The sequence below is a fragment of the Canis lupus genome, chromosome 23, assembly GCF_048164855.1.
Source record: "Canis lupus baileyi chromosome 23, mCanLup2.hap1, whole genome shotgun sequence".
Classification (NCBI taxonomy): Eukaryota; Metazoa; Chordata; class Mammalia; order Carnivora; family Canidae; genus Canis; species Canis lupus.
The window spans coordinates 17,055,939-17,072,577 of record NC_132860.1 but is presented as its reverse complement, the minus strand read 5'-3'; the positions used below and the strand labels follow the sequence as shown (position 1 = coordinate 17,072,577).

General features: G+C 41.3%; 1 protein-coding gene across 9 annotated transcripts in view; it reads right to left on the bottom strand.

The window, feature by feature from the left end:
• Positions 1 to 16,639, bottom strand: part of IRAG1 (inositol 1,4,5-triphosphate receptor associated 1) — a 125,406-nt gene that overhangs the window by 6,955 nt on the left and 101,812 nt on the right. For all 9 annotated transcript variants that reach the window (XM_072794076.1, XM_072794077.1, XM_072794078.1 and 6 more), the window contains 5 exons: positions 15,346 to 15,395; positions 14,706 to 14,813; positions 11,768 to 11,832; positions 3,120 to 3,239; positions 1,681 to 1,815 (listed from right to left, as the gene is read on the bottom strand). In XM_072794076.1, coding sequence (XP_072650177.1) covers positions 1,681 to 1,815; positions 3,120 to 3,239; positions 11,768 to 11,832; positions 14,706 to 14,813; positions 15,346 to 15,395 — 478 coding nt within the window. The remainder of the gene's footprint in view (positions 1 to 1,680; positions 1,816 to 3,119; positions 3,240 to 11,767; positions 11,833 to 14,705; positions 14,814 to 15,345; positions 15,396 to 16,639) is intronic.

The following is a 16,639-nucleotide window of genomic DNA, read 5'->3' as shown; positions in this document are numbered from 1 at the left end:
GCGACACCCCTGGGCTGAAAAAGGGCTGAGGTAAAGCATGTTCTCAAGATCAAAAAGTAAATCCAAGAGGGACCAAAGGTTAGGAGAGAGAACGAGGCCTCTCAGGGTTAGTAGGACCAAGAGAATACTTTTGGATGATGGATGGGAAAGCCATTGCTATGTGTTACTGACCAGGAGCTGGACAGTGACGGACCCAGGCACAGCCTTACTTTCCTTGTGGTTTCACAAAATGGGAGGGAGCTGCTAATAACCTGAGATCAAATTAGCTAGGTAAGGATTCTAGTCCTTTGCAATGCAAACCAGACTATTTATATTCCATGTACTCTGTTTAGTTCTCTTTTGTTCTTTCTTGGTACATGGAAGTATTAGAAGTTCTAGCCTGTCTTGGCTGTATTCAAAGAAGCCAAAGAAAGGGCTGTTGTCCAGGTCTGGGCTTGATTGCATGAAAGGGGAGGAAGACAGTGTAGTGATCTCTATAATATAAGAGCAGAGGACCCCAAGAGGGAGAGATGTAAGGAGAACAGGATCCAGCTGCTTGGAGTAGGGACTATACTTTCATTGTTAAAACTTGAAGATTCTTTCATTAGGGGAGGTGGTGCATCCTGGCATAGGTTTGCTTTGAACAGAAGCATTTTCTCCAGCTCTCCTAGACTGCTCTTCCCTTGAACACTAGAGTTGACCCATGCAGGCTGAGACTTCTCACTCTGGCTGAATCTTCCTCCAACTGGGCTCTATAGGCCCTTCCTATGTGCTTTGAAACCTATCCATCTCACTTCTAACCTTCATTTTATTACCTTATTCACTGATGCATGTGATTTTGAGTCTGCCAGCAACGAGGCACAGACACATACCCTGTTTCAAGTTTAGCAGCTGATTAGATAATCATTTTGGCTGGAGCCACCCTGGACTCCAAGATAGTCTGGGGGGGGCTTGTGTCTAAAATCAAAGACTTTGGTGAAGTGTTTCAAGTTTTCTGTAACCACATTTTTAAAAATCAAAACTGAGGACTAATAGAGACAATAGGGCAGAATGTATGACCAGAATGTATAACCATAGGGCTATGGTTAAAATCCAAGACACTGATGAGGGCCCAGGTAGAACAAGATGCAGGATCTATACTATCTTTATCTACATGTTATATATTTTCCCCTATTTAGGGAAAAATCACTTGAAATATAAAGTATATTAAAAAAGAAAAGCCCAAGTATTTCTCATCTAAGTGAAAATCCAAGCTTATCTGATCAGCATGGAACCTGTTGGAGACTCACCTTTGCTAACAAGCTGAGTTTGTCCCCTACCCACATGTGTTCTCTCTGCCCTTGTCAGGTCCCTTGACCTTGGCTCTTGGATCATGGGGATAGCTGGGAAATGACCTAACTGTGGCTGGGCTAGGGGGAAACTCCAGCCAGAGTCCCTTGTAGTTTCTCAGTTCCTAAGAGCTCTTGATTGCTGTTGGCCTCACTCTTGACCACCTCTGATCTCCCAGCTCTTGCAAACATCCCCTTGTTAACTATTTTGCCTCTTTCCTCGGTCTCCTCCCTCAACATGAGTGCCCTTGGTTTCTGTTCTCTGCTCACTCGGGCCCCAGACCCACTGCTGTCCTGGAGTAGGCACCTCTAGGGATTGTTGTGCAATTTAATAAATTAAGTGACCCATTTCAGCAATGGCAAGAGCTCCAACCTGCTTCTTTGGTCCTTTTCCTCTTCCTCAGTTTCTTCTGCCTCTTCAGCTTCCTCAGGACTCTCACTCTTCTGTTCTTCTTCCTCCTCCTTCAGGTCTTGAAGCTCTTGGGTCTTCCTTAGACCTTCCTGGTATCTGCAGGGCAAAAAGGAACAACTGAGTCTGGAAAGGCCAGGCACAGAGAATCCTTTCCTGAGTTCCTAGAGTGGGGACTTGAACCCTTCCAATAATTATGCACTTCCTGTGGTTCTACACAACAGGAAAAAGCTGGGAAGCTCTACTGAATCCCAAGGTGGCTCATGTCAGTACAATTTCCCCTCACTCCTCAGTCATCCTTCCTGTTTATATGTGAATGTGTGGCAAAACTGACAGGGAAAAAATGCGGGTGCAAAGTCTCCTGACTGGGTTCTTATCCTACAAAATGTTCAGTGGGGAGAACAGTACATTTGCTTTCTGTGTAACCTGGGTGCTTCAGCTTCTCACCTGTAAGATGGAAAGGGTACCCCCCATTTCATGGGGTGTGGGAGTGTTTTGAGGAAGTTCCAGGTATATAGCTTGACCTAGGAAAGGTGACACCTATCACACTGGCTTGTTGGGAAGTCTTATGGAAATAGCAGGCACTTACTAGGCCCAGGAATCTACTCAGTAAACGTTTACAAACCCAATAGAAGTGTTTACTCCCATGCATGCTTAGTACAGAGGATAGTTGTGGGTGAAAAGATAGGCTTCTCAAGACCTATCTTCTGATGTCCTTCTCCTAGGATCAGTACTCTTTTTGCTTGTCATATAGCTGAATATTTAAGGCAAGCACAGCTTGGCTAGGGCAACCCCGCTGCAGTATATATATAGAGAGAGAGAGCTGCCAAACAGAAGCCCATAGGTTCCTATGCCTGTCAGAGATACTTCACCTGGCTGGACTGGGGCCCTACTCACTATTCTGTCCCCTCAGTGGCTGACAATGGGCCAAAGGTGTTATTGAAGCTCAATCAGAAAAGGGGACAGTTGGAAGTTGAGGGGATTCCAGTTTATAGGAAGAAGGGATGGCAGAGTCAGTTCTAGGAAGCAGGGTTACAGCTGCTCCTAGATATTGTTGGTAGCAACATGACTCCTCTGAGCATGTGTCAGGAAGCCTCAGGCACCACCAAGAGGAACCCACCCTGTGGCCTTATTTCTAGACTGTTCTAGGCAGTGGCATTCTGATGGCTTTCTGCCTAAAAGAGAGCAGTTTATTTATTGCTTAACCACACCCTCTCACTCTGCTTCCTCCTGTCCTTCCTGTGGAACAGTCCTGTTCTTTCCTATGTAGTTCCTTACTGAGGCAAGGAGGTCCTAGGGCCACTTGTTGCTTCCTTAAATCCTCTAAGAAACAGGAAAGACCCGTGGGAAGGTATCTTCTGAGACCTACCAGGTGACCTCAGGGTGGATGAAGTCTGACTCACCCCTTGTTGTATGCTTCCTCCTCCATCCTGGCCTTGGTCTCCTGGCTAATCTCCTCCAGGCAGCTCAAAGTCGGCATAGGAGCAGAGGCTTCACAATCTGGGTCCCCATTTGTCTTTCCACTAGTGAGAAGAGGGAAGTACAGGGTGTCCTTTCAGGGACAGATTGGGTGTCTGAAAATCAAACCGTTTCTTTGTCCTAATTCCTTTTTAGAAGTGAGGAAACTCATTCAAGATTGAGTGCATTTCAATCCTGCTACCCTGAGGCAAGATTTTATAAAGGTCCTCGTCCAAGAATCCTCTCTAGACCTCCAAACAGCAAATAAGGTGCTGGCTCCCTTTTTCTTCATGTGTCCAAATCAACCTTTATTCTTATTCCAGGAGATGCTATGAGTGGACAGACAGCTGTTGGGAGCTCCATAGCACTAAGATGAGGAAGATGGAGGTGGGCCACAGTGTTCAGAGTCATTCTATTACTGTAGTCCATCTTTTGCTTCATTCACTTAAATATCTACTGAGTAGTGACTAAGTCACAGGCACCTTGTAATGTTCTGGGGATACATTAAATGATAAAAGGAATGGTCTTTGCCAACACGGAGCTTAGCAGGAGAGAATGCCCAAAAAAGGAAAGAAAAAATATGTAGTTAATTACAAATTGTGATAACTTTTATGAAAGAGACAAACTCTCTGAAGTGCAGAAAGTAACAAGGGGAGAATCTGGTTTGATTAAATGGTCAGAAAAGACCTCTCTGAGGAGGTGTAACTAGAACAAAGACCTGAAAGATGAAAACTCAGCCATATCTATAGCAGAGGGAAGATCATCCTGGGGGAGGAGGCAGATGTGTGAAGACCCTGAGACACAAAAGATGGAGAGAGATTTGAGGAACTGAAAAGAGTCAATGAAGCAAGAGTTAACTTTTGGACAAGATAAATTTTCAATGCCAGTGAAATATCCAAGTGGAGATGTCAAGTAGGTAGTTAGATATACCAAAGTTAGTTGGAGAAGAGTTCTAGAGGCTAGAGATAACATTTGACATCATCAGAATACAGATGGTATTGAAAGCCAGGAGAATGGATAAGATAGTCTAGGGAGACAGTATGAGGAGATATGAGAAGAGGACCCAGGACTAAACCCTGGCACCTCTGCCATTAGCTCAGGTGGAGAAGAAACCTACAAAGGAGTAGCAATTAGAGAGGTAGGAGGAAAACCAGGAGAGTATGGAGTCCTGGGAGCCAAGAGAGGAGAGCATGTCAAGGAGGAAGAGTTAATTGTGTCACATGTTCACTTCTGAGACTCCAAGTCAGATGAGTACAGAAATCTACAGATTATTAGATTTGGTAATATGGAGGCCACGAGGAGCTTTGAGGAAATGGTGGGAGCCAAAGACAGTTTGGAATGGGCTTAGTAAAGAATGAGAAATGAGAAAGAGGAAGATTTAGATGCAGTAATCTGACTGGAAAGGGGAGTAGAAGAGTGTGTTGTGGGATACATAGCTGAAGAAGTGGGTCAAGGGATGAAAGCATATTTAAATGTGGATAGAAATAATCCAGTAGAGGGGATGAGAGAAAGGGAATGACCAAAGGAACAAATTCTTTGTAAAGGGAGGTAGGGACAGACCTTAGGAAGATGGAGAAACTTCTCCTCAGTTAAAACAAAGGGAGGAAGGAGATGAAGATGGTGGGTAGGGATCTGGTGAGGGAAGATGAAAGGACTCTTATCTAATAGCTTAAATTTTCTCTATAAAATGGAAGACAAGGTCATATGCTGAGAGTGAGAGGTTGAGAGACATAGGAAGGTTTGAGAAGAGAGAAAATGTGAATGAGTCATGTGGGAAAGGGGAAAATCATAGTAGGATGGCCGGGCAATGCTGGCAATTCATTTGAAGTATGGAAGCATGAGTTTAAAGTAAGTATCCTGATGGCCATGTCTTCCCTATAAATCCTGCAGCCCACCTAGGTATCTGAAAATCCCACTGGGAGTTATGTCATGGAGGAGCCCTCAAACAAGGCAAAACATGAGCAGAGCTTTTCAGCCAGAACTTTTGAAAGACTGCAGCTGCTACCCTCCCCAACCTCTCAGATAGGCTTTATGAGTGAGCCTTATATTTTCTCACTCTTGGCATTGGCTTCCCTTCCCTTAGTTTTCCTCAGACCTTGTAAAATTTACATTTCATCAGACTGGAATCCAAAACCCATTGTGAACAAGAAAGATAACACTCTAAAAATATCAGCTATTCATAACATTTCTCCTTTTGCAAATTATATTATCCACTCCCTTCCATGTGACCTTTGCCTAATGTGCAGTTTCCTATTTGTCCAAATGATTGGAACAGAGCAGAAAAACATAGCTACAGCCAAGGGCAGGAAAGCAATTCTTTTATGAAATATATTTACATATTAGAAATGAAATATTGGTATCAGGCTTTTAATTTCTTTTATCTGTAGCTGACAATCTAAGAGATTAGTGACAAATATGTATGAAAGGAGGACTGTGGAGTATAGAGGGAAAGAACCTGCCCGATGCAAAGATGGGTTCAAATTCTAGCTCCATTGTCTGCAAATTCTTAACCCTTCCTAAACTTTAGATCCCTCAACTGTAAAATGAGGATAATAGTATGTATCTGATGATGGTAGTGTAGAGATTAATGAAGAAATATAAGTAAACTTTTTGGAATATGGTACTCAACAATGATGTTTATCATCATCATCATCACTATTAGTTACATAATAAGTTTATAGGTAAATTTTGGGAGCAATCTGAGATTGTTCCAAACCTAATCCATAAAAAAATCTAAGCTGATAAATTACTGGGTAAATATTTATATCTTTAAGGGAGAACTTGATTTATATTACTCTGACATTTCAGAATCAGAGGAACCCAAACTTTCATTATTCTCAGGTCACTAAACTTTTTCCCTGATAGCGCGAGGAAGTCCATTTCAGCAACCCTTTAACATATGGATCTTCTGTCCAGGGTCCAACTGTCCCAGATTGAGTCGATCACCCTGTCCAACTCACTCACCTATGGGGCTGTATTTCTTTTTCTTTTTTTGTTTTTTTTTTAAAGATTTTATTTATTTATTCATGGGAGACAGACAGAGAGAGAGAGGCAGAGACACAGGCAGAGGGAGAAGCAGGCTCCATGCAGGGAGCCCAACATGGGACTCCCGGGTCTCCAGGATCACACCCCGGGCTGCAGGCGCTAAACCGCTGTGCCACCGGGGCTGCCCTGGGGCTGTATTTCTTAATATGCTTTTGCACACATTGCCTCACTTAATCCCCAATGATAAGAAGAGCTAACATTTATCTTATATTTTAGGATCTGTGGTAAGATTTCACTTAAGACTCATGAATGACCCATTAGATAGGTAATACTATATTATTCTCAGGTTAACAGGTGAGGAAACCAAGGTTCAGAGAGGTTAAGTAACCAGCCCAAGATTATACAACCTGTGTGTGGTAGAGCTTGGATTTGACCCTGTGCAGTCTGACACTTGCCCATGCTCTTGACTGTACTATTTGCCACTCATGCAGGTTGGCATCTGTCAGATGAGAAACCCAAGCTCAGGTTGAATGGGTGACTTGCCTAAGTTCACATTATTGGTACATAGTGGGCCTGGCTGGGACTCTCACTTTGGTCTTTTAAATTCATGTCAATATGCATTTTTCATACCTCCTTGAGTCCTCCCTTTCAATAGAAGTGTATTCCTGGGGCTCTGTGTGGTGTGTGCATTCCAGAGTACCTGCTGAATGAAGCCATTCTTGCCATTAGGCTGGGCCATGGCTTATGATGCTGCCTTTCTTTTAAAGGATGCTTGTTTAGAATATGAGATGGGCTGGGACAGCCTTTGGTTTAATATTGGAGGTAAGGTGGGGAAGTAGGGGAAACAAATAATATATAAAATGTTTGCTGTTATCTCCTGATCCCTAGATGGAGCTAATAGTTCCTTATATACCTTCTCTAATTACCTGGAAGTTTCTTACTGTGTACCTTTAAGACTCAGCTCAAATACCTCCTCCTCTGTGGAACCTATGCCAGTGTGTTCCCACATCTTCTGGTTAAAGCTGATCTCTCTTTCCCTTCATGTCCTCATTGTACCTCTGTTACAGCATAACTCAGAGAGAGGGCATTTTAATGTTTTATATACATATCCATCCCTCCATATGACTGTGATCACACAGAGAGAGAGACGGTGCTTGAGTTATAATGGTGCTTAGCATACAGTTAGTGCCTTTAAGTGTTTGTTGAGTTACACTGACTTCACTGTGGCTTATCCAGTCTGCCTATTAATCTTGTAAAGTGGGCAGGTCCTTTCTGTAAATGGCTATTTCCTGAGAACCCAGTGTTTGGGTTGAGCTGAAGGAATCTCTATTCATGGCTGTAAACATGGAGCTGAGCACAGCCTGTGCCCACCCTAGAGATTTCTGAGCCAAACACAGATGGATCTTGGCATCTATTACCAGCCTGAAATTGTGCGTGCTTTCTTTCTGGGATGATTCATTAAAATGAGGTTCATTGTTTTCTATGTCCACTGGGTCAAAATTGTTTGTCATTGTGCTTAGTTCTCAGTAATGTGAGGAGTCCTTCAGTCAAAGTGTATTGTTTAACTGGGAGGTATGTTAGAATCTATTTTTTTCCATATGGTAAACAGTATTCATAAGTTTCTGCAATTCTTTCCAGTGGACAGATCTTACCTTTTTGGGTTCAGTGATGTCTCTAAGCTACTCCCATTGCCATGACCTCACAGATAAGCCAGCCCAGGGGAACTGAGTTAGAAGACCTTCCTTACTCCTGTTACTCAGTCCCAGATTCCTAGGGTACACTACCAGTTGATGGAAGGCTAATTCATTCTGGAATACTATCAGCAAAGGGGAATTATTAGCTATCCATATTTGACATCATACAAACTTTTAAGCGATTTTCCCTGGCTGTTTAAAAAATGTAGAAAAATGGTTATTTTAAAGATTATAGTAAAAATTGCTCTGTGATGTATCATTATAGTGTCCCCTTTTAAGAAACTAATGCTGTGCATCATTCTCACCCATGATTTTGCTAATCCCTCAGTGAACTGCTCTGTGTATACCCTCTGCTCCCACCCCATACTCTACTTCCAGCCAGTCACCAGGTCATTTATAATAGCTCACAAGACTTCTTATAAAAATAGTCCTTAAATGCATCCTCTTGTCTTCAGTCATATTGAACTTCTTTCCATTCTTCTAGTTGGTGTGTCTATTAAGACATTAAGATCATAAGTTCTGTTATCTACTACTATGTAACCTCAGGCAAGTAATTTCACTGAGTTTCAGTTTCCACATCTATAAAATAAGGATCTTAATAGTTATTGTTAATATTAATAGTTAATATTGATATTAATACCTATATTGCAAGGATTAAATGAAATCATTAAGGTAAAACAATTAGAACAGGACTTGGCATAAAGTAAGCATGCTAGTAATTATCACCAGTAATTTTATTAATAAAGTAAGCAGTAATTATCACAATCATTGTATTATTCCTTGACTACTCCATACTTTCTTGTTTTGGAGCCTAGAATGCTGTTTTTTTTTTTTAAGATTTTGTTTATTATTTATTTATCCATGAGAGACACAGAAATATGCAGAGACATAGGCAGCAGGAGAAGCAGGCTCCCTGTGGGGAGCCTGATGTGGGACTCAGTCCGGATCATGACTTGAGCCAAAGGCAGATGTTCAACCACTGAGCCACCCAGGCATCCCTAGAATGCTGTTAATCTCCAGTTCACCTGGTTAAATGATATAACTTCTAGCTTTCACTTTAAAAGTAAATTCCTAGAGGAAACATTTTTTTCTGAGGCTCCCCTTCCCCCACCTATACCAAATCTGGGTTAAGATGCTCTGCTCATTTTCTTATGTTTTGTTGCCTTAGCAACCTATACTTCTTATGATATCACCCATCACATTGTATTATAATGGGCTGTTTCCCATCTGCCTTTTCCATTAGACTGTGAACTCCTGAGTGCATTCTAGATACCTAGATCTTGGTGCCTAATTGTTAGAGGAATGAAAGAATAAGTCTATGAACAAATAGTCTACTTATAGAACTCATCATAAGCTTCATTCTGTTTTAATCTTTAAGATTCACTTTAAATATTACTCTGTGAATTTTCTGGTAATTCTACAGATCCCTAGACCTTCCTTGAGGGAGAACAATTTACTATGAAGTGACCTACAATAGCAACAGTCAGAATTCTCTCAAGTCACACTGGGTAGTACAATTAGCTATCAGGTATTTCTTTGAGAACTAGCCACAGGTAATTTGATTTTCTTATCATCTTTCACATGCTTAAGCCAGTTCCCTTCCTGCCTAGTCACTGTATACTTAGGGAAATCTGAAACCACTTTAAATCAAACTAAATATAATAATCTAAAAAGCAATGAACTTAAAATGCATTTTTTTCCTCTTTAACAATATGGAGAAGGTAGCTGGAATTGACTGTACTTGTGTTGGAACAGAAGATATGAATTTATTTTCATTCACAAATTGTCTCATTGTTAGCCTCTTGGCAATCTATTAATGTTTCCAGTTTCATGAATTCAGATGGAAATCACTTAGCACCTTTCATGAATCCAAAGGGAGAAGCTATAGTTCATGTTAGAATCCCTCCTTTTTTTAATATGGTCTCCCCTTTTTGCAGCCATCTTATAGGCTGGGTGTACTCCCGACAGGCAAATCAGCTACAGCATGGATGACTTATATATATCATGGTGGTGTCTCTGGGTAGAGAAGAGTGAGCTTCAGATACTTTCCTTGAGCTTATTGCTTGACTTGTCTCAATTCTCACTCTGTCCTTAATGTTTCCTGGTTCTAAACTCTTAGAAAGGTGGGGCCACTATTGATCCTCATTCATTGTCACTTCTGATTTGGGGCCAATGTTTGCTGTCCTTAATTTTGTATCTCACTTTCTCCTATCAAGGATGGCTCTGGCTCTTGATGATCCCCACTGCCTCAGATCGAAGATCTCAGCTGGTGTGAGCAATACTTCTACAGAGTCGTGGCCCTGTTTCATCATGATTGGAGTCTCTTTCGAAAAGTGAAGACATAGATCTTTTTCCTTGATTGGTTCTGTAGACCAAGAATAGGGAATGGGACCTTGTTTGGGGCCTTTTGGAGAAGGGATTTGTGTACCCCAAGGCAGAATTGGAAGAAAATTTTAGTGCACTTCTCACTCAGGGCATCAAGAAACCATTTCTGAAGAGATTCAGAGAACATGGAGTAGACATTATGACTTGAGGGACTTGACATATCTCTGTAACCTTGGTTACTTCCACATGGTTGTTAGTTTGTCACCCCTTTACAGTTTCTTTGTAATAATCAAGAAAAAAAGAAACAAAGATAGAAACAAAAATGCCCTATGCAACGTGAAGGACCTGTAAGTTTACACAGGGTGAAGTGTCAAAGTAAGGAGTTTCTGGACAAACTTCAAGACTAAGGTGGGTGAGACATTGAGTGATAGGTTGGTGGTTGCATATACTGAGAGGTGAGTAAAACAGGCTGAGTCTGGAGGTAGGGAGCTTGGGAGCTTGTCCCTGAAAAGGGACCCAACATAGGCTTTCCTTGCCAGGTTAAGCAAAACTATTCCAACAGCAATGAAAAATGAAGGACTAAAGCTGTCTTAAGGCAAAGAAGAAGGAATATAAAGGTGTATGTTCTACTAAGTGAGAAAAGACACAAGGGGAAAGTTCTGAGAGGTGACAGCTGTGATCCAGATGTTTTCCAGCAAGCAAATGAAAGAATTTAAAAAGCAAGTTATAAACTCTTCTGAGTATAGAAATAGCCTGCCTTTCTCTGGCTGAGGATAAAAGACCTGCAAATTGTATAGATGCCTAGAAAAATTAGGCATGGCAGACACTGTTTGTTGCCAATACAGTACTCAAACTTCTACCTATTTTCTCACAGCAATGTGATTTTGTTCAGGAATTTACTCTTCTTCACCAAGCCATTTTACTTCATGAGAAGCTGACCCTCTGTCCCCATCCCCAGGGCATAGTTTAGGCCCAGGATGACAATCCTATTCCCAAAGCCCATGTTTGGTTTAGAAAGGAACTATGTTCCAAGTTTACTAACAAGATAAGAAGAGTGAAAAAAAAAAGTTTCTGGGTTCATAAAAAAGAAACATGGGAAGAAAAAGTCCTGTTCTTCTAAATACTTCATGTCTGGATAGAATACTTGAAAATAGTAGCCATTTGCTACAAGCCATCTGATGAAGTCAACATACAAAGTAGGCAGAAGCAAGGAAAGGAAATTATAGAGGCTGAGCTGGGGCCCAGCTGTACTACACTTGCAAAATCCCTACATCTGAACTTACTATTTAAGCCCCTTTGAGTTGGGGCTTTCTTGTATCTGTAGCCCAAAGAATCCTAACCAACAAAAAAGGTATCTGTTTGCTTTGGGCTCTTCTGAGATTGAGGTACACTTAGAGTCAGCCACAGAATCTTCCTGGTCCAGATTGCAAACTGGCTCTGAAATCTTTGTGGGTCTCAGAGTCCCACTTATTTCCCTTAGAACTTAATTTTCTTTCCATTACATTTTGGGTGTGAGGATAGAAGGAAAGGTGAGTTAGCAAAACTTCCTCAGAGATCACCAAATTTAAGAGGAAAATCAACAAACTTACTTTTCCAAAAGTGCAGGCAGTGCTGAGGTGACAGGTAGGTTGCCTTTTCCATTGGGTGATTCTGACTGAATGAAAAACAGGGAATAGACAATTGAAGATTAGCTAGGAAGGAAGCTGCTACATCTCTGATGATGCGGGGAAGGGGCTACTATTGTTTCAGTTCTTCCTCCCCCACCTCTCACCATGCTTTCTAGTCTGCATCTGAACCCAGGCATTGAGCCTTCCCTGTTCTCCATTCCTTAGTGCCCTCTGAGGCCCATGCACCTTGCACCTTTTTCTTCTCTGAAGTTTCCCTGGGTGAAGAATTTACATTTTTTTAAATTTTCATTTTTAAGAATTTACATTTTGAGGCCCCATTCTGGAGCAGAGCCATCAGTTTTTCTCAGTCCCCTATTAACTAACTTGGACAAAATACCAGCAGGCCTCCTAGCAAACATAGGCCCATCACTGCCCTGGAGATGTAGCTTCAAGCATAATCTTCAGGAGATGCTTGTCATTTCTAAAACTGCAAGCCATGAGAAATGTCTTCATAATAAATTCCCCTGGACTACCTCATTGTTTTGTTGCAACATTGTTTCTTTGGCTTAAGAAATGGTTCTCAATTCTGCTGCACCTTAGAATAACGGGGGGGGGGGGGGGCGGGAGGGGGGTAAGAAGGGCACTTGATGGGATGAGCGCTGGGTGTTATACTATATCTGGCAAATTGAATTTGAATAAATATCTTTTTAAAAAAGAATCATCAGGGGAGATTTAAAGTACTAATCCAATTCAGAATCTTGAGGTAAGGACTGGACAATGTTTTAGAAGTACTTTGTATGATTTTAATGGATATCCCTGGTTGCCAACGTTTAGTCTAAAGGAATATACTGTTGTCCCTTGAACAACATGGGTTTGAACTATGCAGGCCTACTTATATATGGATTTTAAATACAGAACAATACTATAAATGTATTTTCTCTTCCTTATGACTTTCTTAAGAATATTTTCTTTTCTTTTTAAAAATATTTTACTTATTCATGAGGGACACACAGAGAGAGGCAGAGACATAGGCAGAGGGAGAAGCAGGCTCCCTGTAGGGAGCCGGATGCCGGACTTGATTCTAGGACCCTGGGATCACGACTTGAGCCAAAGAGATGCTCAACCACTGAGCCACCTGGGTGCCCCAAGAATATTATCTTTTATCTAACTTACTTTATTATAAGAATACAGCATATAATACATATAACATGCAAAATATGTTAATTGACTATTTATATTATTGGTAAGCCTTCTGATGCCAGGTTTTGGGGGGGTTATATGCAGATTTTCAACTGTGTAGGGGTGGATGCCCCCAACTCCTGCATTGTTCAAGGGCCAACTACAATTTGGAAACAGTATTCTTACATTTAGTATAGTATTAGAAATAGGTCTATTAAATACACTGACTAGCCCTTCCTAGGGTCCTTTAAAAAATTGTTTTTTATGTTGCTTTGTTTTAGTGAATGATTTGGGAATTTAGGTTAATTTCATAGATGATTGAAAAAGAGGTGCAAGAAGCTATTGCTACCTGTTGGCACAATAGGGCTTGAATCTACTTTACCTATTGCTTACAAAATCAGGTTGTTTCCTTATAGGGTAGTGCTGCTGGCCTTGGACACACAATAGAGAAGCAACTTAAGACAATACTAGAAGAGTTTTAGATCGTATTAACCAGATCCATAAAAGCCTGGGATGTAGAAAAAAAATATTTTTAAAGATATTATTTATTTATTCATGAGAGACACAGAGAGAGAGGCAGAGACCGAGGCAGAGGGAGAAGCAGGCTCCCTGCAGGGAGCCCCATGCGGGACTCCATCCCAGGACCCCAGGATCACGATCTGAGCCAAAGACAGACGCTCAACCAATGAGCTACCCAAGCACCCCAGAAAATATTTTGTTATATAGGAACTGTGTATGTTTAAAATAATTGAAGTGATGGGGATCCCTGGGTGGCTCAGCGGTTTAGCGCCTGCCTTTGGCCCGGGGTGTGATCCTGGAGTCCCGGGATCGAGTCCCACATCGGGCTCCCTGCATGGAGCCTGCTTCTCCCTCTGCCTGTGTCTCTGCCTCTCTCTCTCTCTGTGTCTTTCATGAATAAATAAAGTCTTAAAAAAAAAAAGAAATAAAATAATTGAAGTGAATTTTTCCTGATTATTAACCAATAGATTCTTATCATAGAAATATAAAAAGGCATCAAGAAGAAAATAAGAATTACCTGTGGTTTTACCATTGCCCAGATATAACCATTATTAATAGTTTTACATGTATTCGTCCAGAATTTGCTATGTCTACACATAGGAAAATATTCTTTTAAAAAGCTCTATAAAACAGAATTCTACCATATGTACTGTTTTTAATTCCTTTTTATTAGTAATAAATTATGGACATTTTTCATGTTATTTTTAGTGACTGCATAGAAAGCCCTTTTTAGGGCTGTCTATATTTAACTAATCTCTTATTAATGGGCATTCTAGTAGCTTCATTTCTCAGTGCTAAAATTAATTGATGCAGGATAACACTGGGTTTAAGAACTCAGGCCCTGGAATCAGAAAGCCTAGGGTTAAAAGCTCAGCCCTACTACTCATTACACAATGCAACCATCAGGTATTTAAATCCTTTGCAGAGTGGAAAAAAAACCACTATAGCTACCTTGAAGGATTGTGGTTTAAGCACAGAAAGAGATATCATTTGCAAAGAACACTCTTTGAGCTGCCAGAACCTTGCTCTAAGATACTGAGTCTTCTCAGGGCAGTGGAAGACATGGGACCTGGTCTATATTGAACTTTTGAGTCCATACTCCAAAATCTGTGCTGGGAACTTCCTCTCCTTGTTGACCCTGCCCCTACCTAGGTTACCCCCATAGCAGTGAGCCTGAGGGAGAGGTTGAAGAGGACTGAGAGGTAGGCATCATCATACTCACCAGGGCTGGTAAGGAGGGGATGGGTGATGAACTGGGAGGTTGGCTGGTCATGTTCAGGGCATTAAACTTGGGAACCACTGCAACGCTGACCCTCCGGCGGGGCATGTTCTGTGGGAAGAGAAGTGACCAGACCTACTGACATGGAGGGAACAGCACTCACAGTTCAAAAAGGCCTGGAAAATGCCTGCTAGTTCCTAATGCTGTAATTACAGTCACTGGAGATTTTGGCTTTGGGGTAGTAATGGTGTTGGGGGTTGGTGTGGGAAGAGTGGCCAAAGTTGACTCAAGTTTTCTGTTGGTGGTGAGTGATTTCTCAACATACTACTATTCTAGCTTATATACTGAAGAAATGGAACAGAAATGACCCCCAGTCTCTGGGTAATACCCTGGAAAGTATAGGAAAAGGATAGGAATACCAAGGTTTATGTCTCATTCCATGTTCAATTGGGGAATGATACAATCAGGGAAACCATGAGCAAGGGAAGGTTGAAGGATTAACTAGCAAGTGTGGTAAGCTGAATTAGAGGCTGTCCAGAGGTTCTTTGGCACTGCAGATCAAAGCATAAATGACTTTCTGGGTAACTGTGGAAACTTCTTTTGTAATCCCCCAGGAGCCTAGGCGTTCCTTGAACATGCATACCTTTCCCAGTGTGAGGGACATGGACCGGGCTGTTCGAGGGACACCGTCTTCTGCAGCAAGAAGGAACAGAGAAGAGAATTCAGGTAAGTTTTCAGAGTAGGCTCCAGCAGAAAACAGATAGCCCAAAACTAAGCTACTGTATTGATTAGTCAGAACTGACCCTCAAGGGATAGCCCAAGAGCCTAGGTGTTGGGAACATTGAGTTTGACATTATTCCCTGAGACAATTATCTGCAGAGTAAAGCTTTTCTGGACAGAACTTTTATCCTAACTCCTCTGGGCACTCTAAAAAACCCATCTTGGACCTCTGATATCCACTTGACACCACTGCAAGTCTCTGGTAATGCCCTGGATAGTGTGAAAAACTACCTGTAGCAACACCAAGGCTTATTGGGTCATTTCTCACTCATTTAAGATATACAATCAGGTAAATTATGAGCAAGGTGTGAGTAAGGTATGGTGTGAGTAAAAAATGGAAACTTGTTGACAGAGTGGTTTCAATAAGTCATCTATAAAACAAAGGAAACCAGCATCTTAGGATTTTTGTCTCCTTAGTGCATATATTAAGTGATATAATTTATATGAAATGTTTTGCACTACATTTTGCTAATACTGTCACCAGAAAACACCAATATGTGCAGAGAAAGGTTTTTGAAAGCTCAATTTCACTTTCAGTTTGACCAATATCATCTAGCTTTTATATCTGTTTATCCCTTATAGCCATGTATTTTAAATGTCTCTTAAAAAGTACATAGCTGGGGATCCCTGGGTAGCTCAGTGGTTTAGCGCCTGCCTTTGGCCCAGGACATGATCCTGGAGTCCTGGGATTGAGTCCCACGTCGGGCTCCCCGCATGGGGCCTGCTTCTCCCTCTGCCTGTGTCTCTGCCCCCCACCTCTCTCTCTCTCTGTCTCTCATGAATAAATAAGTATAATCTTTTTTAAAAAAAAGTAAATAGCTAATTTCCTCCCTGTTTTCTATTTACCTCACTTCATTGATTTTTTCCACCCTTCCTAGCCCACACATTGGTTTATTTTTTTAATTAATTTTTTGTATATTTTTTATTGGAGTTCAGTTTGCCAACATATAGTATAACACCCAGTGCTCATCCTGTCAAGTGCTCCTCTCAGTGCCCATCACCCAGTCACCCCATTCCCCGCACATTGGTTTAGAAGTTATACATTTTAGTTCTAATCTATAGTGTGCCCACTTAAATTTGTAACATATTACATGACTTTAAATTCTAAATTAATCAAGATTTCTCTTCTTTTCCTAATTAAATCTTAAAATAACTCC